General features: G+C 40.5%; 1 protein-coding gene across 2 annotated transcripts in view; it reads left to right on the top strand.

Moving 5' to 3' along the window:
* LOC146867869 (uncharacterized) overlaps positions 1-26283 on the top strand; it is a 587713-nt gene that overhangs the window by 449965 nt on the left and 111465 nt on the right. The window contains exons 6-8 of one of the 2 annotated variants that reach the window (XM_085608578.1): positions 804-882; positions 4915-5493; positions 24900-25036. In XM_085608578.1, the coding sequence (XP_085464704.1) occupies positions 804-882; positions 4915-5493; positions 24900-25036 (795 nt within the window). The remainder of the gene's footprint in view (positions 1-803; positions 883-4914; positions 5494-24899; positions 25037-26283) is intronic. The other variant, XM_085608579.1, reaches the window with a different exon arrangement.

The following is a 26283-nucleotide window of genomic DNA, read 5'->3' as shown; positions in this document are numbered from 1 at the left end:
GGTACAGGCTAGCAACCACTGATAAGTGATTAGCCGACCAGTTTGTTTGTGCAGGACTGTAGAGTACCACATCTGTGGCGGTCAGTATGCTTTCCATTGGAAATACAGGATCGGTTTGTCCGGGATATTATTAAAGTTGCCTAGGGTAGGCCTAATGAGAGACATTTCATTGTCTTTAACAACTGCCTTTGTGCCAGGGTTCTAGGAGCATCTGCAACCTGATAATGAATAGAGCTGGCTCACACAGTCACCCAGGAGTAAAATCTATGTGGGTTTTAAGAGTTACCAACAAACATGAAAAAAATAACAACACGTCATCTACATGAAAATTGCCTTCAAATGTATTGATTGCAGATGTCATGAAAACATGACTGGGTGTTACTACTCATTTGGTTACAAGGTCAGTCCTAGTAATGAGCTTCTTGGGGCTCTGATGTGGAGGGCGCTCAAGAGGGCATTCTTGGCACACACCAGAGCCCGAGTACTGGTGTTGAAGTGGTATAAGGATAGCAAGCTGTGCATATTTTCTGGTCCACAGGTGATCCAAAGAGAGTGGGCATGTTGCATGAAAATGATTTCCCTTTTCAAAATGTACATATCATGAATGTCTCCATTTATTGCAGAACAATGGCTTTATTCTCTATGACCTGCTGTAGCTCTGTGCCAATCTGCAAACATGTGTGTGTTAATTGTTGATTTTTTCAGTAAGCAGTGAAAAATTGATGCAGGTACAGGCTTTGTTTTCATCTTGAGAGACCATTCTTCTTATTCTAACATAGCCTTTGGGTGTTATTTTCCTCCAGGAAATAGCCAAGAAGTTGCAAGAGCTTGAACAGAAGGAGGTGGAGAGGTGGAGCCTTGACAGCCCAACCAGGATCCAAGGTAGGCCTTCCTTGGTTTATCATGAGCGCAGCTGTAAGGCAGCTTCCAATACAGACCCACCAGCCCCAAAAGGTAATGCTGTTGTTTGCCCTGTGGAAGGCCACTGTAATGTTTGGGTCACGCTTACATGATTTATGCTATTCATGTAGGGACTGCTACATCTCTGGTGTTGGTGCATGGGGACATTCTTTAAATTGGACTGAATCTTTGGCTGAGGGAAGTGGTGTTGTGTTAACATTTCATTATCCAACCATATCAGATGACAGTGCCCTTAAAAAACGTTGTTTATTCTTACGTTTTTGAATCAGTGGAGTTGACGGCGACTAAGAAAATGTGGCTGTAGTAATTGCCAAGTCTTAGAGACCTTTTTAAGCCACTTGCCTGCCATTAAATTTCACTGTTTCCCTATTGGCCGTTTTCCTACGAGTATAGTAAATAGAAGGGATGAAAACTGCGCAGATACTTTTTAAATATATACCTAATACACGCGTCCTTTCCTCAGCCATTGTCGATCTAATTTGATCTAGGCAATACAAAGTTATGTGCTACTGTCCTGATCGTTCTTGTGGTCGTGAACATTTCAATTTGCTGCTCCAAATCCATCACCCTAGTGCTGCATTTTCTAAATTTCACTGGGTGAAATGTATTGTCATGTTTTCATTTGTTTATCTTTTTTTTATTTATTTTTTGTCCTCATCTCACCAATAAGCTCCTGCAGATCTTAAAAAGCCGTCATTTTCCAACTGGGCGCTCTATGGCTAACTGCACTTGCTTAGGTCAACCCGACCGGTCCCATTTGATGAGGGCTTGGTGTAATCATAGGACCGGGGGGTAAAGTACCAACTCAAATTATAGTAATCTCAGATCTCGGCCCCAACTCAAAAGGGGCTGCCAGATGTTCATCGCGCTTTCCCTTTTTTCATTTATTTATCATACAGCTAGATAAATGCATAAAATAGCAACACATCCACAATAATACCCATGAAAGTAAGATAAAGTTCATGCCAGATGAAATTAACTTCGAAAATGACAGAGCCACATGGAAAACAAATCATAGCAATCAATACTCAAAACTGCATTGCAATTCAAAGTAAAGCAAATAACTACATTTCGATGTGGAATTGAGAGAGCACAATATGTTATTTGTGGTAAAAAGAAAATAATGGAATAAAGAAAATCCGAGATGGCTGGGGGACGAGGATGAGGATTGTTAGTGTACGTAACTAAACCTCGTTCATATTCCACTTCTAAAACTCAAATATGTAGCAGCTTGTGCATTGCCACTCAAATCACTATCGGCTCTCCCACCAGTTAATAGGGAGCAAAATATTCATTTTTTTCCAAGCAGTTGTTTCTACATTGCGATATTGTATTACATTTAGACCATGTTTTACCACAAAATTAATTGTTACGACATGGAAAGCACCATTGTATATAGTTAAGGAGACTCGCATGCATCTATATGTATTACCAGCAGCTATGTGCTGGCGGGAAATCAAAGCACAAAACGGTATGAAATAAGAGTTAAAAAAGCAATTCCGAATTCAAAAAATCAAAAAATTTAAACAATTATTTACAAATGCGTTACTCCTGTTTATTACCTTCAAATTTTTTATTGAGTGATGTCTATGTCTAGAGGTTTATTGAATACTGCATTATATTCCTTGCAGTCTATCTACCCTGTAAAAACACTTATTGTGAGAATTTGTATATCTCATTACCAGTTCAGATCTGTCTTCCACTTACTGAGCCAACCCCAGTCTCTCTAAATTGGAGGGAGTAAGCTGTATTGGTTAGTAAACTTTCTGATGCTAGTGTCTCTCCGTAATTAGTGTATTTGAATTATACCCCTCTGGAAAGGATGTAGGCCCTCATTCACAAATGTCTTTGCAGCTATAAATTACATTTGCATCAAAGAATTCGATCTAGCATTACAAATTCCATATCCTGACTCGCAGAAACAGGATTTAAGGATTTTTTCTGATCAAAAATCACATTAACTGTGATAAAAAAAATATAACTCTTCAAAATATGTGTGTTCCCATTTGAGAGACAACTCGGCTTAACCATCAGGAAAGAGTGGAATGCTCACCAAGTTGTATCTTGGTTTGAAATCACACATTTTCCCGCAAGTGTCTACTCCCAATATTGATCCTTAAATCTATTGCCAAAAATCGAAGAAATAAACTGACAAATTGTTTCAAATAGTGGGCTTGAAGAACCACACATCCCAACATTTGCACTGGCTGTGGGACAAGAGATTTCTCCACTGTGGAAAATATCTACCCGGTTAAAATAAAGAAAATGTTTAATGTGCTAATCCATTATCCTTACTCACACAGGATTGCATTTAAGGAAGCAGGAGTACTGAAGAAAGTCCACAACTTTCTTACATTGCCATACCAGGGACCATCCGATCTAGAGTTAAGAGCAGTCCTCTTTACCCAACCCTGCATCACTTCCAGTCGCCAACAAGGGACATTCTAGTATTTTACTTTGTTTGATGATGTCTATTTGGGTTTTGAGATCCGCTGTGACATCATTCACCAATGGCTCCTTTAAAACATAGCTAAAAATCTGCGATTACCGTACTTGGATCATTGATATATAAGTTCAGATGAGGTGCAAAAAAGAAAAGATTGTTCTCCACAAGGACTCTAGTTATAATTTTTTTATCTTTATTATTTCTGTTTCATGGCTTCCGCCCTTGCCCCCGCCATTCCCTTCATTTGATGTGACCGCATGGTATAGATGCTTTATGGTATGTGGCTTCTGCTTCCTGTATCTTTCTTGGAAACACAACTTCATGATTTTAGTTACCCCATTTTTTTTTTTTATTGAGATTGGTACTTCTGCTCTGCCCTGAATGTACTCTGTGCCACTTGAGCAAATATTCATTTTCAGCTCAGTACACGGGAGCTACATTTATTGTAGACTGTAATAAATTTTACCTGATTGTTTTCTAGCATATTTTGCTTTGGGCCCGACGCCTTCATACAAACCTCCTAGTATGTAACCGGTTGGGTACAAATGTTGTCAGTCAGATGTGACCCATGCAGGTAAGAGTGGTGGGGTCGGGTGGGTGATTTCGAGAGACTACGATGAGGGAAAATGATTGACTTATTTAATTTTCCCTTGTGGTCGTCTGTCGAATCTCTCCCAACCTGGCCTCACCACCCTACCGCTCTTACCTGCACAGGCTGCGGCTGCAGTCCACCAGTCTCCTTTGGAATATGTTGTTTTAATTGAATTCCCAAAGAGGAGAAAGAAAATACATATTTATAAAATTGTGTCTGATGATTGTCTCATTTCTCGTGGTATTCAAAGCAGCAGAATGTATACAGACGGCTTGATTAGGTCCACGTCATTTTTTGCATCTATCATTTTAATTGAAGGATTTGCACAATGGGTACTGAAAGGGACGTTATTTCAAGCAGCAGTGTTCATTATTAATATCTGTATGCTGGTTTGGAAGAAGAATTACCCATAGTCTTAATGTACTGCAATACATAATATGTCTAACTTTTAGTCTCTAACAAGTTAATGTCTAATATTCTTGGCAACCTGCTTGCCTTGCTTGCACGCAGACCTGCACCGCATACACACGGCATGAACGCTTTCCCTACTTCTGCTGGCACCACCCCTTTGTAATTTCTGTAGTATTATTAGGTTATTTCTGTAGTATTATTGGGTCATTTCTGTAGTATTATTGGGTTGCATGCAAGAATATTTTAGTTAGCAATGTCATCTAACATCTATATGGCGTCCTGAATATTCTATGCATAAATGTTGTTCATTGGGTGGGTCCAGAGAGGCAATATTTTTGTTAATGGGAATTTAGACACACCATTTATCTCAGACGAGATTCTGACTACACTATTGTGGTACCCTATTTACTGCTTTATGTTTTCTAAAATCAGGTGACGTGACTTAGCAAACCGTAGACGCATGCTGTTAAAAGAGAGTGCTATCTTAAATGGCTTGCTGCTAACCCCTTACTAACATCACTTTGTGTTTGCATGCATGACTCAGAAGACAGCAGGTCTCAGTGTCATCACCGATTCCCGAGTGAGCAAGAGGAAGAATATTACTATTGCCATGAGGCTAACAATAAAAGCCCGAAAGTGCGCAACAGCAAAAGATCAAGGAGGACACCCGAGCATGACTGTAGCTTGCAACTGTCGAAGGGTTGGACTGCCCCCATAGGTTACCCTTCTGAAAGAGCTTCCAGTCAAGACCAGCCTGAGGAAAATCAGTCAAATAGCCATAGAAATGTCAATCAAGATGTGAGGAACAATCGTAACGAAGAGCAAATCCAGATAGTTCCAAGAGGGCGCACACATTCGTTTGAACATTCTGAGCGGACTCACAGTAAATATACTATTGATCAAATGGGAGAGTCCAGGCATGGTCGGTCAAGAAGTTTGAGGGAGCAGGGAAATCTACTCTCTCAGCATCATCCTGGAAGGAACAGACATTCCAAAACCAGGAGTGTGGAGTCCAATGAATTTGATGCGTCTGGACGGAATCAACACTCACAACGGAACCGAAACAGGCAGCTTCACGTGAATCTGCCAGTGGCCAGTCATTCTTCACCAAGGAAGGGAGATGGTAGGTACTAACTACACATAAATTGTTTTCTGGAAGATTCTACCAATGTATTCAGGGTGTTCCCGAAGCACAGTGGATCTAAATAGTGGGCATGAACCACTGGTCAATGGGGTACAATTTTCCTTACTGCAGTGTACTGTTCCAAAGTGACCACACATTGTTAAATACTTTTGCTCACAATTGTGGTGTCGCCTACCACAAGGAGTCGAGCAGCTTTTCCTCTAACATAAAAATCAGTATGGCAGGGATATTGCCTGCTGTTACATGTATGATTACTTATATGCCAGAATAATGCTGTGAAGTGCAGAAGGATAAAGAGAAGGTCATGTTTGTGCTTTTACCAGCACCTTTTCCTTCAGAGCCTGTTTTTTTTTTTTTACACTAAAAGGATGGATATCTACCAAACACATCTTAAGTCAGTGGTAGAATCTATATATCGCTCTATATATATATATATATATATATATATATATATATATATATATATATATATATATATATATATATATATATATATATATATATATATATATACACACATATAGATAGATATATATATAGAGATAGATAGATAGATAGATAGATAGATAGACAGACAGACAGACAGACAGACAGACAGACAGACAGACAGACAGACAGACAGACAGACAGACAGACAGACAGACAGATAGATAGATAGATAGATAGATAGATAGATAGATAGATAGATAGATAGATAGATAGATAGATAGATAGATAGATAGATAGATAGATAGATAGATAGATAGATAGATAGATAGATAGATAGATAGATAGATAGATAGACGAACACGAATTGTCTCATTTATAGGTTGATGCAAAATGTACCTTAGGGTGCAAATGATTTTTACACCCTAATTCACATTTGAGTTACATGGAAACTTGAGAGCACATTGCCCTTGCCAGCTAGATTTTTGAAATTTACTTTAAAATCAACTAATTGTTGGTGGTAAATCAGAGCACAAAATGGTCAGAAACAAAAACAATTGCGCATATCTTGCCCCTGTGTATTACCCTCATATTCTAAATAGGATGGTTAAACCTCGCTTAAATGGATTTTTGGACCCTGCAGATTCAGAACGTCATAATGGAATTTTAGAATCCAGCTGATGGACTGGAGAGGAAGAGTAAAGTTGAATTGCACGGTTTGAATGTCAGAATATTTTTTTAAATATGTGACCTATGCATGGGGCTTCTTAAAACCCTGATTAATGTCAGAATATGCCTCTCTTACACCATAAATTATTATACTTCCAGGGGCTGTTTGAAACTCTTGTAAGTTCTGGGAGACGTACCTAGGATATCTGTTTTGAGATACACAGTAGGAGCAAGTAAACATTTAGGAAGAATAAAGATTAAGGATTGAAAGGCTAGTATTTTTTGCAAGGAACTCCTTTAGGCTAACATAATGAGAAAAACAAAAAAAACGATGGTTTGAATGGTTGAATTAATCTCAGCAGCGAATTGTCAATTTGGCCTGGATTCTGGTCCATTGCATTTTTCTTCTCTCTACCTCTACAGTCAACCCAAAAGCAGATTAGCTTTGTGACTACTCTCAAAAAAATTGATTGTCTAGTTCTGAATTCTAGGCCATGTCATTTCTGAAAAGGGAACACAAGCCACCCCAAATGGGTCTGAACATGGAAATGCAGCTTGAGTTCTATGGCATTGTTAGCAATAGAATTCACATCTAAAGATAATATTCATCCCCTTGGTGAATCACCCTGAGAAAAGCCCAAAATGTGATGGATGAGTGCTTGGATTGATCTCATCCACTGTAATTACTCTAGGCTTCATTGAGGCCCTTCATTTTCTTTGTTCACACTACCGCAACAGGGACCATGTATATGCAAATCAGTCTTGGTCCTGCTTCAATAGACATGGTCCAGCCTGAACCTTTAGGTCATGTTCCCTGTTAACAGGAAGACAAGCAGCAGGAGAGCTGTCTCTGTCTTGTTGGGTCTCATCGTTGAAGGTGAAAATTGAATTCTATTACACACTCTGCAGTTATGGGCATTTCTGTTTACTTGGGGCATGACAATGACAAAAACAAGAGATTGATGGAATGATTGAAGAAATCTCAGCCACTGGTAATAAGTCTGGTCTGGTTTTCATTCCACAGTTTTTTTTTTTTGCTCACTTTCCCACTGTAGGTCATAACCAAACGTAATGAAATCAGACTCAGTGCAGCTCTAGCAGTAACAGTTCAGTCTGAACTGCTAAGATGCGTCTCCTCTTGACACGAACAAAAAACAACCAGAGACAGTATACGCTCATAAGGCGCCTCATCAGTGAGGAACTGTTTTCTCCAGTTGAATAGTGAACAACTGGACCCACATCTGTGAATACTTGTCACATTTAAGGTATTACACCATGAAAAACAAATAAGTGATGAGTGGAAAGCTTGGGTTTAATCTCAAACATTGTTTAAAAAAAACTATGGGTCGCATTCCTGTCCATTACGTTTTTGTGCTCACTGTGCCTCTATAGACAGTAACAAATCATGTGCAAATCAGCCATGGTCCTGCCCTGGTAGGAACAGCCCAGTCCTGACAACTAGACCTTACTCCTTTGTGAATGGGGACATGACCAACGTAAGACCAGCTCTGACTTCTGGGGCCACATCAATGAAGTGCAGGTGGAATATTAAAGCACGTTGAGGAACAAGACCCACATCTGATACATTCCAGTCTCATTTAGTGTATAACACTGAAGGTGAATGACTAAATTAATTTCAGACAATGGTAAGGGTGGCCACATTCCTGTTCATTCTTCCCTTTGCTCACTATGCCCCTATAGACTCGGGCTAACCATAGGCAAATTAGCCATGTTCCTGTTCCAGTAGCAACCGTCTAGCCTGAACTTCTAAGCCACTTCCCTTCTGAAGCATTACACAGGCAACCTTAGATTGCTGTTGGTCTTTTGGGGCCTTATTAGTGAGTTTCAGTGTGAATCCCATGACACAGTGTGTACTGGGATCCATGTCTGCGCATGCAACTCGCACTTGGGATGTCACACTGATAAAACAAAGCGACGGGTGGACTGCTTGATGTAATCTCAGTAACTGGTAATTGCCCTGGGCCACATTTCAGTCAAAACAACTGGTTTCGGCATTCTTGGGACTCAAAAATGAAGTGCAGCTTGAAGACTAAGGAACAGCGTGTAATATAAAGGAACTTAGGTCCATCTGTACAGAAGTTTCCAATAGTGGTCTCAAATTGAGCCCTGACTGTTTGCTACCTGGCTCTGATTTTATTATGCGACCAATATACTAATAGAGGAAACAAAACGTGATGGTTAGATTTCTTTAATTAATCGCAGCCCCTAATAATTACTCTGGGCTGCGAGTCCATCATGTTTGTTTGTCCACCAAACTACCTCAGACAGGAATAAGTCTTATGTAAACCAGCTCTGATTCTGCTCCAGTAGGAACAGTCCATCTAGAACATCTAGGCCAGGTCTGGTCTGAGTGGTTACACATGGAACCTCAGACTAGTTTTAACCTCACTGGGCCTCATCAGTAGGGTGACGCTTGATTCCTGTGGCACAGTCAGAACAGCACCCACGTCTCGCATACCCACTGTATTTAGAGCATCCCACTGCCATTGGACTCAAGCTTCCCAATAAAGTTACAGCTAATTTTGTCTGTCCATTCAATCAATGTACATTTTATAGTATTGGTGATTCCGTCAGAAATTATTTACATAACGAATATCTACACACAATTTTAACCATAATGTTACTGGTGAAATAACTGATCATCTCAATAATTACTTGAAAAATCCTATCAAGAACAGCATGTCTCCATAAAAATTTGAATTTCATTCTCATTAAACCGACTGCAGGATCCTGTTGTCTTGACCCATGAGAATGGATACACCTAAAAATATTAAAGTTTTCTGCTTCTGGCATTACTTCATATAATGCAAAGAGTAGTCCTGACTTCTTGTCTAATGAGTCCAGGTGCTACAGTCTGACTTTGGATCGGCAGTGATACACTTCAAGGCCTTCATTATAAGTGGCCTGGAAAATGACGAGGAATTCCACCACCTTGGGAGTTATCGATGTAAATGTTGTGGGTACCATTAACTACGGGGCAGGGAAAATCTGGACCATGAAAAGTTGGACCCTGGTTGTTCCCTTACAAATGAGGAATCAACAGGGAATCTGCAATTCTGTGCCTTATAACCCTGGCAATTCCTCATTTCCCCCTGGAGCTTTAGGCAGACATTTGGGCTGCTTTTAGCGGGCAAATTCTCCATGTGAAAATAAACTGGTCCACAACAACCCTGCAGAACTCATAATACCGGTGTGGTCGGTAACTGCTGTTATCAGAGACATCCAATTTGAGAGGTCACTCTTAATGAGGGCTTAAGTAAGCTTGTGGATTGATGTAACTTCCAATCTAATGACAGGTGCAGGAAAGTAGGTGGTAATAATTGAACACAGATTATTTTTGAACATTGATTGTTCCCTCAAGTGGATATCAAATTCTTTCGCCAATTAATCTGTATATAATTTCCAAATCACAGCCCTTTGAAAGGCTTGTCTGTGCTAGGCTATCCATGTTCTTTTTTTACTGTATGCACTGTGTGTTGCACTTGAACTTTATCTTTGCAGATACTATTTATTAGTAATTAATACTTTATTTGTTTGATTAAATAAAATCATTTAAAAATCAGGAAAAATCCCACCAGCACTGTAGGCAATCATAGTAGCTTAATACATAACAATTAATCAATATAGACAAGAAATCATCGTAATACTGAAGTTGATTCCTAGGATAACATGAATCCCTCAACGTAATGGCCCATATAAAAGTAGGCAATCCTATGATTCTACTAATCAGAAACAATATGCCAGTACAATTAAAGAGGGGAACCTAAAATATACATCCAATGTACTATGAAGGTGACTCACTAATGTTAGTCCTCTTTTTAATAACTAAACACATTACATTGATTGATTTTAAAGATAACCATTAAAGTATCCTATAATTTTACATAATCGTATATACAAGACCTTGCAGGGTAGAACGTAAGTTATAAATCCCATGTATTTTAAAGGCTGCTCCTTGATACAAATAATAAACACCAGTATACATAGTTGAGTTCCGACTACATCTCCATTCCAAGTAATTAAGTCCTATATTCTCTCTCAACAATTGATTAGATTAAAAAACTTATCATAAAATTCTAAAAAATCAAGTAATAAAGCGTATCATGAAAATCCAGAAAATCTAGTATTAAAGTGCACATGAGGTTAGTAATTGACACATTGAGCACGAAAAGATGATCCCTCCTGGCAGTACAACTTTTATTTGCTTTTATTCAGCTTTCCAACTGCCAAATCTAGGAGCTTAGTCTAGAGCTACATCTGCTTCTGGGACTTTGTGCTAGCCTATTAGTCCCAAAACACATATTTAGGAAGATGGAAATTCCTGCTCTGTTACTTGATCTTTTTCTTTCCTACCGTTCTAACTAGGAGTTTGTGATGTCTCAGGTTCCGAACTTCCACCACCAAAGTGCTCATCCTGATTTTAAATGATGGGTGCCCCTTGTTGGCAAACAGATTGCTTTCAGGATGAATTTTGAGAAAGCCCTCAAGGACGACTTCTCTCAGGATACAGGGCAGCACTATTCATAAAGTCTCGTCTTCTGCAAAAGTCACCACTCTCAGCACCCTGATAACTGAGAACCTTTCAAGATTGATCAGCAATTCCCGTTCATCTCTAGATGTGGCCACTGAAGAGTTCTCAAAGTAGTCATATTGCTGTGTTTGTTCTTTGCACCCCATGTCACACATTCCATTTTAGAGAGCTGCCATCCCCCGTCTTCTACCTCAGCTTAATTAATTCCTTGCTATTTCTTTAAGTCTTCCTGGCTTCCTTCCACTGCCTTTACTCTCCCTCAGTTCTGTCAACATCTCCATTATCAGTGCTTCCCCATGTGAGTTAGAAACCCCTTGGAGGGTCAACCACCTCACTATCATGTTTCAGGGTGAGGGGACCTTTGGGCAATGAAGTCTTGATTATCTTTGTTAGTCTTCTGTCTTTCATTTGGTGGCGTCTCATTGAGGGCCAAGAAACCTCAGGCTATTCTGTCATCTGCATGTGAAGGAGGGCCCCAGATTGAGGTGTAGTCCCTCCTTTACAAAGTCTCGAGCCATCATCAACAGGTGGGCACAGAACCATCTGCACCTGATCAGGCATCACATTTCTTCACCCGTTGTACGGCTCTTCTCCCCTATTCTCTCAGTACCACTACTTTATTTGAGCCAGCAAGGCACTCCTTCACAAATCTCACAGGGCTCACAGTTCTCATCCTTAACAGTTTCAAAAAAGTATCTCCTCATAATAGTGAGGGCACCTCAAGAGTTAGGAGTAATTTATCTCTCAAGTCACCTTGCCAGCACCACCTTGGTAATTCGCCTTGAGAAGGACCATCGACCACGGGTGTTGTTGGGCCCCAGCTGGTGTTCCAACTTGAGTGGAACCATTGGTGCACAGGCCACTGCTTCCACCACCCAAGTCAAATCATGTTCAGTCCCTGTCCAGGTCTTAGAGCCCATCAGTTTTTATACACTGATGGGCTCTAAGTCAACAAAGCGTATATATCATTTTGGCAAGATTTCAGTGGGAATAGTTTTACCTGAAAAATATTATATATATAGATATAAAACATATAATTCCTTAATTAATAATAATAATAATAAGTAGTTATAGTAGTAGTCATAGTCTTCTTTTTATTCATATTATTCAAAATTACATTTATTTCAGGAAATTATCCCACAAAATCACAACATATGCAGTACAATGTAAAAAACACAAAACGTTAGTGTGCACATTGAAATGTACCACATATATTATCTTTTAATTAAATGCATGAAAGAAAACACAATAAAGAAAGAGGATCACTTGAGACTTTCCCACCACCTTTTGGAATCTTGTTGGAAGCCTCAGGGGGAGTAGGCAGTGGTCCAGGAGGGCATTTCCTGCTCTCCCTGTTGATTACACAACCAGGAAACTTTTGTTTTGTTTAAAAACAGCACCGGATCATAAAAGGAACTTGGGCTGCTCTTATAAAGAAAAATAAAAGTTTCCCGGTTGATATTGTAAACACAGATATGGCAGCCATCTTTGTATAGCCGGTTGTATGAAAAGTCTCTTTGTGAAATCCCAGTCAAGCAGGATCAATAGAGAACAGCTAGTGGACTGGTTGTTAATGTGAAAGTCTACCTGCCTTGGCTTCAATGAAGTATTAGTCAGTCAGCCAGTCATAATCACTTTATTCGGTTAATTTAAACCATAAAAGCATATTAAAAAGTCCATTGAGTAAAAACAAGTTAATACAAAATTATTGAGCAAAAATCAATCACACGTAGTATATAGCCCAGGTAGCTAACTGCACATAATTAAAAGGTTCTAAAAGAAGTTCAATTGACAGGATATAATGTTCGTCAGCCAAATTTTCAAAGAAATCATTTTACATTAAAAAGTCATATTCATTACATATTATGTGACAAATTATTTGATTATTGACTGGGTGGTTAGTGCTTTTTGTGAAGGAGCAAGGACGGTATGTTTGTCCTGATGTTAACAAAATGGCTGTCTGGCTTTAAATAAAAAATAATGCAGATATCTTTCTGCACATGTTGTGTAGTGGCTGACAAACCATGCTTCCCTCTTCTCAACGTAATCTTTTGACTGTTTTTCTCTTTTGAATGTTTTTTTCTGTGTTCAAAAAGTGGTTGAAACTACCTGCAGACACTTGCTGGCCCCTAGGAGGAACAAAACATTTCTGGCAAGATAGTGCTAATAAGACATTTTAGGGATGTGGTAACACCAGTGTCATCTCATATGAACCTGCCATGTGACGTGACTGCTTCTTGTTTGTAGGAGTCTTATGTTGACTCTTGATTCCCAGTGCACAGTGATCCTTTCACTTTCCAATGTTTACCATGTTTCATCCAGTCATTTTCAAAGAATCTAAAGACTTTGTCCCAATGCCACCTCACCTGCTTCACTAATGATAACTATTACCTCACAAAGTTGGCTGTCTCTGCCCTTTGTTAAAACGTGAGTCCCCCATCTTGCCCCACCGGCCTCCCACTATCTCTGAGTTCAAGCTAAGATGTCTCCACTACTTCAATTTTCTCCTCCCTTGAGTCATTCCTCTGAGAACCAAAGAAGCAATGGCGCAGCCAGGGCCAGACTGGCCCTAGCGGGCACCGGGCATTTCCCCGGTGGGCTGCCAGGGTGGGGGGTGGTTTTGGGCCTCTGGGGGGCTGTTTTTGTTACAGGGCCATTTTTGCAGCATAGCTGCAATATCGGCCCCTGTAACAAAATCGGCTGAAACCAGCCCTGGCAAACAGATCAGCCGCATATCCAAACCCCCGGGGGGCCCACCGAGCACTTTGCCAGCGCCGGTTTTGGTTCCCAGTCCGGCCCTGGGCGCAGCAAGGATGCACTGGCCCCTAAAGCAAGCAAGAAAGGATAGTAACACAGTCCTAATTGGGGTTTAGTTAGCCCCACACACCAATTTGTGGTAAACACACAAATGGGCCCCCATTTCCTTTTTTGGCATTAAAGCAGCCATGCATGGGGTGCAGTGGCCCCTGACACTCCTGGCCCCTGTACCACTGTGCCTGCTGCAATAATGGTAATGTTTTAAAGAACAAGGGAACCCAATTAGCAATAGGTCAGGGACCTTGGGTAAGTATTTCTTTAGAGAACAGGGGTCCCTAGACAGTTTAGAATTAGTTTGGGAATAAATATAGCCTAGATAGAAGCTATATTCACTGTCCGGCCGGACAGGGTTTTAATCACAAGATAAATATATACACAAAGTATACACAAAAATTCAAGTGGGACATTTCCAACGTCCTACTTACACATGGAAACAAGGAAACAAACACAGATAAGGAAGAAAAGGTTCAGGCAAAACAAAACGTATCTGTGTTGTATAAATTATGGCAGAATCATATGACGTGAAAACACCATTGCACATTAAGTATTTGCAGTATATTAATTGCATATGATGTAAATACTGTCGACGGCGTTTCGATCCCTTGCTAAGATTAATGGGACCATCTTCAGGACATTTTAATATACATGCCTGTTTACAATTGGCGTACAATTGGATAATATCACCAGTGATTGTACAATGAAATAATATGTATGGGACAGAAGGGAGGACAATGAACGGATTCCGATGTTGCCTCGGTGGAGCCAATGCAATGAAAACAACCTCGGATGGGATGAGCCGAGTAGGTAGGAGGGACGGGGAAGATAGTGGCAGGCGCGACGGAGGGCGCCGTGAGGAAGTAAGATCCATAATAAGGATCGAGTACTTCGGGTTGGTGACTAGCGATGGTCGGTTCCCAATCCAGCGGAATTAAGCGGAGAGTGTTGGGTCCAGCACTCATTCTCGTGGGTCATTACTTTGAGGTCCCACTGAGCCACCCTCTCAGAGCTCTGCAACTACTGTCCTACTCTCTGCCACTCCCTCGACTCACCTGAAAGGACATCTGCCTATAATGAGAGGTCAAAATGGTTCAGAGCTATGGGGACCGCCCATGCTATATACGTTTACAAAAACAGTTTACATTGTTTTTGTTAAAACAACCATAGCTGGACAGTGAATGCAGACCGTGAGGTGCCTTTTGCTGAAAATGAAGAGGGTGTCATGTCTCATGTGCTATGAAGCGAAGAGAGGGACATGGAGAGGACAACCTTTAGGCCATCTTAGATGGTGTCCATGGATCTCACTACTTTCCTCTTTCTCCTGGGCTGTTACTTTGAGGTCCCAGGGAGCCACACTCTCAGGGCTCTGCATCTACTGTCCTACTCTCTGCCACCCACTCGACTCACCTGAAAGGACATCTGCCTATCATTAGAGGTCAAAGTGGTTGGGAGCTATGGGGACCACCCATGCTATATATGTTTACAAAAACAGTTATCTTTGTTTTTGTTAAAAAACAACCATAGCTGGGCAGTTAATGCAGACCGTGAGGTGCCCAGAGCTGAAAATGAAGACGGTGTCATGTCTCTTGTGCTATGAAACTGAGAGAGGGACAGAGAGGTAGCAACCTTTTCACCAGAGTGTCTTTTACCTGAAAGTAACATAAATATGTTCAAATATTTAATCACCAAATGCAAGCACTGCTTGGGAGCCTGTATATACTTTAATTTACGGGGTCACTGAAGCTCCACGCTGTCAAAAATGTATTCTTCTTGAGGGCTAATGTAAGGGTTTATCAACTGAGTTCTGTAATTCATTGTTTTGATGGGCTCTTATGAAAATTGTACTAAGTACAGCCTGAGTACCTATTGCTAAATTATATACTTTAAAAACAATTATTTTTCCCTAAAGACTGAGTCATTGTGTGACAGCCTATCTCCTTCAGAGGCTGGAACCTCGTAGCAATATAAATACATAATTCACTTTCCCTCATTGCATCTGCCAGGATTCAATTATGTGACTCTAGTTACACACAGATGTCTGCAGTGATTGCATCAACCACTTGAGGTTCAATTAGTTTAGCTTGCTTTCGTTTTTTCATTTAAAGTGTGTTTGTTATTTTATATGCAGTAACCAGAAGAGGAAAGAAAAAGAAAATAGTTTCAGAATATTTTGTAGTTTTTAGCCGTGTCTTAGACCCTGACACCACAATCAATGACCCCAAGACCAGACTGGCCTGTTATACTCCATGACCAGTTTTACAAGCACAGTCCTACTGTCGTGCTTCGTTCTTCACTCTCCCAACTTTCCCGAGGGTAATTGCGGCAGACGGGGGCTTCAAGAGAGAGAGAAAAAGAGAGCAGAGAGAAAGAGATCAGAAAGATAGGAGAGGGTAAAAAGAGAATGGATGGATTGAAAGAGAGAGCAAAGAGAGGACGGGAGTGGTGGTGGGTTGAACTATTTTGCCTGGGTCGCATTTGGTTCAAAGGTCTGACCTGAATGACCTCACAGCACTCAGGGTCAAGTTTCCCTGCTTTTGTATGCACTTCCAACGCTGTAAATAAAGTCAGCCTGGAAACCCAACAGATAAACAAGGTCCCGCCTCCAGTCAGTCAAGTTTCTTTATTTTTGCACAGCTAACTAAAACCATTGCAATATTAACACTTTTAAACAGACATTCGATATGATTTCATTCACCTTTGCTGCTTTTTTTGTTGTAATTATAAAAGAAAAAATCTTCCGATAAGGCCAATTAAGACCCAAAGGTAGAAAATTCTTTACAGTTTAAACTCAGAATTAATTGTAGTTGTTAATGAATGTCATTAGCTCGCTGGATACTATAAGGTGCGGTCTCAGATTTTTTGCTCCAGCCATGCGTGCCTCCAGTCAGTCTTCATTTACAGGTGTTTGCAAAGGCATTTGCGCCCTGCTGGGAATACAGCCACAGACCCCGAGGGGGGCGCCCCCACAATTTGAAGACCATTGCTGTAACCTTATGATGCCTGACTAAGGCGCTCAAGCATGCTCATCTTAACATTGTTTCACCACAACTGTCCTATAGTCTCCCTGCTGAAGTGAAACTCATTGTCAGAGTCTAGTACTTAATCTATAAGTATTGATAAAGCCAATAGGTCTAGCTTGAATGTACCTACATACAGAAACACAGGCATTAACAAACGCCGTTTTGCATGCATTGTATGCACAAATGTTGTTTATCAAGTTAAATCCTGCCTTACTGGCGATGCCAATGTTAGAAAAAAGTATCAAAAAGTGCTGCTTTCTGTGTAGAATGCACATAGGACAAAAAGAACTGAATGGGACAAACACCACAGTTGAGTTATTTTTGTAGATTTTTAGTAGCGCCTTGTTCATCCTAATGGAAGTATCTACTGGAAGGTGGAATGATACATCACTAGATGGTCGCATCAGGTGAGAGGTCAATACTACCCTGGGTGGAGCCAAACCAAAACCCATTCTATGAATATTATAAATAATTTTAAAAAAATGTCATCCAGACTTTTGTGCAATTGAGTCAGACCTAAAAAGTGACATTTTCCGTTACACAGATACAATATTATTTAAAAGACTTTAGAATAGCCATGCACTCATATTTGGTGTATTTTGTCATTCATGGACATACTATTTTGGGGGTCACTTAGAGTATGTGGCAAGCTGTAAAAAAATGCACTAAAATGTGTGAAAAGTGGTTTTCAGTGCCTTTAATGCTATTTTTGCATTCCGTGCCTATTAGTCCCAGAGCACATCTAAAATGCTGATGCTAGTTTTAGACTAATAGTTGCAGGAAAACAGACAGAAACCATGCTTAGATATGTATATCTAAATTTGCGATAATGTTATGAATACTGGTTCTGGTGACGCTATTTCCGATAGTAGTAAAACAGAATAAAATCTGATATTTTCTATATGACCTCATTAGTGGGATGGTGCTTACGTATCGCAAATGGCAAGATAGAACAGCTCCACTCTACATAAATAACAGAATATATGCCATCATAGTCCTGAAAGTCATTGTACTTATGCCCTAACGCTTTAAAGAGGTAAAGTCACAAATACTGGGGGCACTGATAAATGCAGGGAGAGGGGTGGAGATTACAAGTCGGGCCCTTAGAATCTCCTTACAAATGATGAATTAGCTGGGTAATCAGTAATTCGGGTCCCGGTGTTTTTCCAGTTGTTCATGCTAAGGCTCAATCTGCTTGTAGCAGGCAGAGTCTTTTAGTGAGAGTAAAGAATAGGAAGGAGTCTGCAGGAATCAGGGAAGGGTAGCGTTAAGGGGCAGTAAGGGCTATTTAGGGTTCTATTTAGGGTTTAGGGAATGGTAGCTTTTAGTGGTAAGACTTTTAGAATTTAGGAAAGGGTAGCGTTAAGGTGTACTTATGGGCTTTTAGGAGTCAGAGAAGGGTAGCCTTAATGAGTAGTAAATGGCTTTAGGGACCTGGAAAGGGTAATGTTAAGGAGTAGTAAGACTTGTTTTGGGGTAAAGTATAGGTAGTATTAAGGGGTAGTTAAGGGTTTTAGGGGTCGGGAAAGGTGAACGTTGAGCAGCAGTAAGGGCTTTTTAGGGTGCAGGGGTCAGTAGCTGTTAAGAGGTTTTATGGGGTATTAGAGCTCAGGGATAGGTAGTGTCAATGGGTAGCAAGGGATTTCTATAGTTAATGAAAGTGTAGTGTTAAGGGATAGTAAAAGATTTTTAGGGTTCAGGGAACGGCAGATATAAGGAGTAGTAAGGGCATTTTAGGGTTCAGGGATGGGCACAAAGTGGTAGTAAGTGCATTTTTGTGCTCAGAGAAGGGTAGAATTAAGAGTTATTAAGGGGCTTTTCGGGCTCACAGAAGGGTAGCATTATGGGCAAGTACAGAGTTTTTCTGGCTCAGGGAAGGGTAGTATTAAGTGGTTGTAAAGGGTTTCTAGAGTACAAGAAAGGGTAGTGTTAGGGTAGGAATGAGTTTTTCGGTTTAAGAGAAAGGCAGCCTTCAAGAGCAGTAAGGGTTTTTTAAGGTTCTGGGATTGGAAGCGTTAAGGGATAGTAAGGTGTCTTTATGGTTGTGAGGTGCGTGGCTGTAAGAGGTATTACTTTTTTTTAGGGTTCAGAGATCGGTAATGATAAGGGATAGTAAGAGCTTTTAGGGTTCGTGAAGTGTGGCTGAAAGAAGTAGTAAGAGTTGTTTAGGATTCTGGGAAGATAGCGTTAAAGGCTAGTAAAGGGTTTTTAAGGTTCAGTGAAGGGAAATGTAAAAGCTTTTTAAGATGCAGGGAAGGGCGGTGTTAATGGGTAATAAGGGGCTCTTAGGTTTCAGGGAAGGTGAATGGCAAGGAGTAGTAAGTGGTTTTTGATAGTATTGAGGGTAGTTAAGTTTTTAGGTTCAGATGAAGGTAGTGTTAACAGGTAGCAAGAGCGATTTAGGGTTTGTAGCAGGGTAGCGGTTAGGGGTAGTAAGGGTTTTTTTTTAGTTCAAGGAAGTGGAGCAGAGCATTAAGCAATTTCACTGACTTTTTAGGACTTCAGGATGCATGTAAGGGTATCAGTAACCGGTAATATTAAGGGGGTGTTAGGATTGTAGGGAACAATAGCGTTGAAGGGTAGTAAGAGTTTTTAGATTTCATGGATGGGTACTGTTAAGGGTTAGTAAGGGTTTTTAGCGTTCATAAAAATGGTAGCGTTAAGGGACAGTAAAGAGATTATAGATTTCAGGGAAGGGTAGCATTAAGGGATTTGAATGTTTTTAGGATCCACAGTCAAGGGTCATTTAAATTACGTTATATGAAATACATAATTTAATACGGAATAAATTCATTTGATCGTAAATTAAATATTATATTGTAATTTTTAAATATTTAATTTTAAATTAAAAATGTATAATCAAATTAAAATTTTGGAATTAAAATATATAAATCTAGAAATAATGCATACAAACCTTCCTGCAATATAAAGATGTCACAGATGTAAATATCTGCAATGTAAAGGTACCCCAATGTACTTATCTTGATCGAATGACTCCTGATGTATAGGTTGACGAAATAACAACTGACAGGGCTGTGGGCAAGACTGTTAAGAGAGGAATAAGCAAAGTGGAACCAATAGCCTAAAATGCTTTTACATGGAAGTCTCACAAGCCCATAAATCTTTAAACTAGGAATCAGAAAGAAAACAGAGTTCTCTGAAGTAGTGCCATTTTAAGGTATTTCTGAAGTTGTTGATGGAAAGGGAAGGGCAAGGGGCTGGAACTGCAATACACCAACACATTCCTCATGACTGCTCTCCTCCCATCTGTGCTGCTACCAGAGAAGAACAATAGTGGCATGTGTGTGACCTAAAGGTTTAGGCCAAGCTACTGTTGTAATAGAATAGCTTGGCTTGATAAAGCGCAAAGGGTCACAGCTGCTTAGAAGTTAAGCACACAGCATTGGTCGAATCAAAAGATATAATCAGATGAGCCAACATATGGACAAAGCATAAGTTCAAGGGCCAGTGTTTTCCTACGAGCCATCTGGTGGCACTGCCAAATGCCAGGGTTGATGAATACCAAGGTTGCGTAGTCCTGATGTCACCTCACACCTCTTTATGTCACAATTTCTGTCTCATTCTTGGGGGTTCTTTTCATCCCTCTTTCTTTCTTTGTCACAATTTTCCTCTTTTTGCTGCCTTTTTCTTTCTTGCTCAGTACCAGCGTCTAATGGTGAAAAATTCATACCGATCCCCAAGTTTAGTGCCAGTATGCACCATCTGCAACCATACGACAACATAAACATTGTCGGAGTTACAAATAAATGCTTGCTCACTTCTCTATAACACCTGATGTAAGATTTCAAAGAGACTGCCAAGATTTGGGATTGTAAAATGAACAATTTAAGGCCTTATTCAGTGTGCCCTTGAGTTGTACCCACTAACTCGACAGTCATGGAGTTACCAATACAAGGGGTATTTGTAATTCTAGTGGTTATGCAGATAACATTGATTTCAAGTGGGTACTCAGGGCAGAACCCTGAGAAGTGAGGAATTTGTGCGGGAATTGGTGATTTCAATCCATACACTCCCGGTTGCTCTGCATATCCATCAGTAATTCACCCAGGAGCTCCACTGGCTTCTAAAAGGTGGAGTTTCTGGATGAAATACAACAGATCCACAGAGTTACCACAGACTTGGCTATTCTGATGGTACCGTAACAATTCTTAAATAATTTTACTGGGTTCTATACGGAGCATGGCCTGGTATTAAACGAGGCTAAAACAAAATATATGATCTTCCCGAAAAGGAATACCAAGCCATCAAAAAGACCAATGTATGTAGGAAATAGCCCCCTAGAGCAAGTTTCGGCCTTTCACTACATGGGTATCCACTTAACCCCAAAACTAAGTTGGGTGCCACACTTCAAAAAAGTCCAATTGTCATTAATCCAACAAACTGCTCACTTAAGTAAAATCCCCCCCAAAAACAGTGTCTTGGAAAGTGGCCCCAGCACTCCAAATTTATAATATCAAAATACTTGGAGGGTGGGGGCTCTTTATGGGGCCGAATTGTGGGGCATTGGAAACACAAACTCTCTTACTTCTGTTGAAAATCGGTTTCTTTGTTCAATGCTAAACCTTCCCATTAGTACCCCTTATGATTTTGGACTTGGACTTAAAACTTTTAGCGCACAAGTTGGACTATAAGCAGTTAATGTTTTGGCACCGTCTGTGGTCGGTTAATGAGCTCTCCCCATACAGAGCAGTGACGATTGATCTCCTGAAGCGATCCCAAGTAAACTTTATTCCATGGTTTAGCTCCTTGAAGATTCTACTTAAGAGACTTGGGATGGAGGAGTATTGGTCCACCACTGAAAGATTGTCCCATATCCCAAAATGCAGGGTCAAAGAGATATATTGGTATAGTATCATGGTGAAGGAGATCGCCAAACCGGCGGGTACACTGACCCAGGATTTTAGAGGAGTTCTAAATTCGTCCCATTTTGTGACGAAACTATCGATAGAATTGTTCCACCACTGGCACGGAAATTATTTATACGATTCCGTCATAAAACTCTACCCACTAAACTGTTCTGTAAAAAGTGGTGTAGTAAGGCCTCCACAGATGATCAGTGTCCCGCATGTAAGGCTTGCTCTGAATCAATATCCCACTTGTAATTCTTTTGGCCCCATTATAGAAGCCTGAGGGGCAAGTGGGTTGTTCCATTGTGTAAACTGATTTGACCTGGACATTATCTCGAGGTTATGAGAATTTTAGCCAGTGACACTCACAGGGTGGTAGTTTTTGGTTCGGCCAGGTTTTGGCATACACTGTGGATCAAATGTTTTAAATGTATTATAAGAGCTGCCTTCTAAGTTTTATAATTTATGCATATCATATCCTGGGTCACTTCTTGAATAATTACTTTTAACTTTGCATTGTTTTTACTACTGTTGCATATTGCACTTTGCAAAACGATTTTTATTGTTTGTACCATTTTTATATTGTATGGAGCTATGCACTTTATAAGATCCTTGTAATCGAAAATAAAGTATTTTATGATGATGATGGTGGCACCAAGGAGGCCACTTGTAATGAGAGCCTCAGTGTGAGTGTTAGGCCCTCTCCCTCAAGAATGGTTGGCCTTGTCGTTTGCAGTGGTTTTCCTTTGCTTTGGTCAGAAACAGTGAACAGAAATAAAACATAATCCACCATATTGAGAATTACAAATGTGTCTTTTTCCCTCTGCAATAGGAGTCTCTTTGGATAAAGTATGAACATGTTCTCCACATCACCAAGAGTAATAGAAACATCTGAAGCTTCAGTTTGTTTAAATAGGTTTCAAGAATAGAATTGTGTGATATGAGTCCTTTCAAGTAAAACAAATGCTGTTGATACAACTGATGTGTTAGCGGGCAGTCCCAGAGGAGGATCATGAAATATGGTGTCATGATAACATGTCAAATGAATGCTCTCCCTGTAGGTAAATGCACTGCTGAGATCATTTCAGTGATATTATAGGTACGATGATCAGGTCCCAAGTTCTGAGCGTCCCCGAGGCTGCACCTCAATGTACCAGAATGCGTTTAATGATGCATGCTGCTCAAGATGAAAGGTGCTTCCAGCATCATTAGGTGCTCATTCATATAGGATTTCCAACGGGTCTCCGTTGTGACCAGTACGGTTGCGACCTTAAGTGATGCCTAAATAATGCAACAATAATGAGGCACAGAATTAATATTCTGGTTAGCCAGAGGAGGGGAATAACCCACAAGCGTGCCCATATGTTTTATTCCCTAAAATTAGAGATTTGGGAGCCATCTTGTTGTAAGACTGTGAAGCTTACGAGTCTCAGGGGCTGCAGGGGTCAATGAGACACTCTAATATCCTTCAATCATCCAAACAGATTACTAATGTCAAAGTCACCTTTATAGGTACCTAACTGTCTGCAACATTGACATTGTTATGCTGTGAATAGTGTTTCTTAGGATAAAAGTCAGGCAAGTGTCCCAGAGCTATTTATGAAACTTGGTCTGAGTGATTTGAGTGCGTTGCTACCTGTTCTAGCTAGGAATTAAATGAAACATTTAAGATGCAAGAACTTTGGACACCCATCTGATTTGTTCATATTTGAGGACCGTTAGTTCCCCCTGGACCATATAAAAATGGTGCATGATGTCCCTGCATTGGCACACAATTGGCCTCAATGCTGACAGGTACTGTGCACAATAAAACATATACAATGCACAAAGATGTGGCTTCGCTGGAAACAGCACAGCATTGGAGGGTGGAATGGAGGTTAAAACTGCTTTGTATTTCATTGCATAGGGACAGCAGCATGTCCAGGTGTCAAGGACCCAGTGCTTAATTTGAGTCGGAGCTTTCTGGTGCTGAGCACCGGCACTTAATTGGTTTCCGGTGCTCGGCATCGGCACCTAATTCACCAATTGTCAACATCACACTTAGGGCAGTCTGCCACAAGGTGGCGCTGCTCATGTAATCTAGCGATGAGCAGTGTAACAGTTGTTTAGTAAAACAATCTTTATTCAAAAATTACTAATACCTGCCTCCCCAGCCATTCCTTTAGCTTTGGGGACCTGAAATAATCTGAACTGTCGCATTTACATGCAAGAGAGATGGTTAGTACTTGTTTTGGCAGCGATGACAAGGGCGATGGGTGGTGCAAGCTGCAGTGGCCTCCTGGTCAGAGCCCTGGCACTTCAAATTTTACAAATTAAGCACTGCAAGGATCCCTCCACAGGAGGGTGTAGTGTATGACTGCACCTGCCTGCAGGGGGAGGTCTGCAGAGCTCCCTCGGTCCCCTGTGACCCACTCGCACGATGGAGAACACTGGGGGCTTTGACTGTACAATACATGGTGTCGCCCACAACCAGTGCTGCGCTTGATGGTCTGTTGGCCCTGTGCCTGTAACAGAGTGCAGGTGTAAGTGAAAAGGTGTGATCTCATTTTCATGAGGTTACACCCCTGTGCAAATGACAGAGCACCCCCGTGGGATCACGGAAGAGCAAAATGTGCACCTGCGCAATCCATATTACAAATGGGCTACACAAGCATCTGTTGCTTCGTCTGTAATTCCACTGCACCACAGAGCACTTTCTGTAATGTGGTCCCAGGAGTCTGAATGTATTCTTATTAGACACAGAACACATGACACCCCAGATCCTGAACACATATGGCCATCACTAAACAACTAAAAATGAAATAACCTCTCCTACTAAAATAATAAGTAGCTGCCCTCATGTTCCAGATCTTACTTCTTTCCTTTTTAGCTAACTGCTACCAAAATTACAATCCGAGATTGAAAAGTGGTATTTGTATAAACAAAATGCCAAGACTGGCAAAGGTATTGTACAAGTACCAGGTGGCATCTATTCCCATGCTCAGTGTAGGTTGTTGTGTTTAGTTTTTTAGATGATTTATGGTTCTGTCTGTCCAGGTGACACCTCCCTGGAGCCCAATCCTGCAGATCTCCTGGAGTGGCAGATAGCAGAGCTCCAGCTTCACAGCACTGATCAGCTCTTGCAAGATGAAGAGTTGGCGCGACGACTGCAAGAGGAAGAGGAGAAACAGCTGGTAGGTATAAGCTCCTCCCCATAGTTGTCTTCATATTGATAGTTTCTTCATTTAAATGCTATAAGTCAATGTGAATATTATCTTTTTTTATTCAAACGTATTTAAAGCATTTGTGCATATACAAGCCTTATCGCATCTCGAAGTTAGAGCCAGCAGTGAAAGAGTTCTCATACAGTTTTTCTTATGCTTAAGAAGAAGACTTAAGTTATTAATCCTTTATTTTTGTTTTATTTACTTATTTTTACATTTTGTCATTTTTCTTTATGATTTCAGTGTTTATGGGAGTGCATCGGCAAGGGCATTTTAATCTGAAATCCTTCTCTTTTCATTTTCTGTTTATTGGTTACACATAACATTTTTGCTCTTAAATATGTTCAGATTCAGACAAGAGAGACAGCTTTGATTGGAGCAGTGCACACCCCCTGGGTCTGAGGAAAAATTGTAACTTGAGCCCCAATGCAGAGGAAATCCCTGATGTATGAATGAGATACCCCTAACATATTATGTACTCAGGCTCTCTATTCAGGCTGCTAGTAAACGAATGGTATCACAATGTTATAGTGCTCCTGTTTCGGGTCAGGTGCTGATGCTGCAGACTAAGGGGCATATTTACTAATATTTCACACAAAACAGAGCAGCAAGTGAAGTTGAGCCACAGTGTTCCATAAAAGACACAGCAGAACACACAACTACGCCATATATTCAAAGATATGGAGCTTATCTGCTGTCTCATAGCACTGGCGCACGTGTGACTGCCTAGTGCCAATGCAGGCACCCTTACATCATGGCGCAAGGGTACATGGTCAGAATAGGTTTTGTGCAGAAAGGGGTAATGCCCTGGCCAAAAGTATCTATTGAGGCTATTTGCTTTTTGTATGTGTGCAGCCAAAACCAGCACACATGCAATAAGGAAGTAACAAGTAGAAATTAAGATATTTCTCATTACATCAACATCCGGTAGATGCACTATATTGATACAAACCCATAATTACAAGTTATTATATATCAGTTTGTTGTCAAAATACATGGGTGGATGCATTGGAACATCCATGCACCACCCATGTAACGCCTTCCTGATGCACGGTAGTATGTAACTTTTTTCCCAAAACCTAGCAAATCGACATTTGCATGGCTTTGTAAATCCCAAAATGTATTTTTTGTTGGGTCTGCACCAAAATGTGACACAACACAATGCAATATCTTCGTAAATCTGTGTCTAAATGAGGTGAGGAAGCCTATTTGCATGG

Source organism: Triturus cristatus, chromosome 1_2, assembly GCF_964204655.1.
Source record: "Triturus cristatus chromosome 1_2, aTriCri1.1, whole genome shotgun sequence".
In the NCBI taxonomy this organism is placed as follows: Eukaryota; Metazoa; Chordata; class Amphibia; order Caudata; family Salamandridae; genus Triturus; species Triturus cristatus.
The sequence above is the reverse complement of the archived record's forward strand: the minus strand, read 5'-3'. Positions and strand labels throughout refer to the sequence as shown.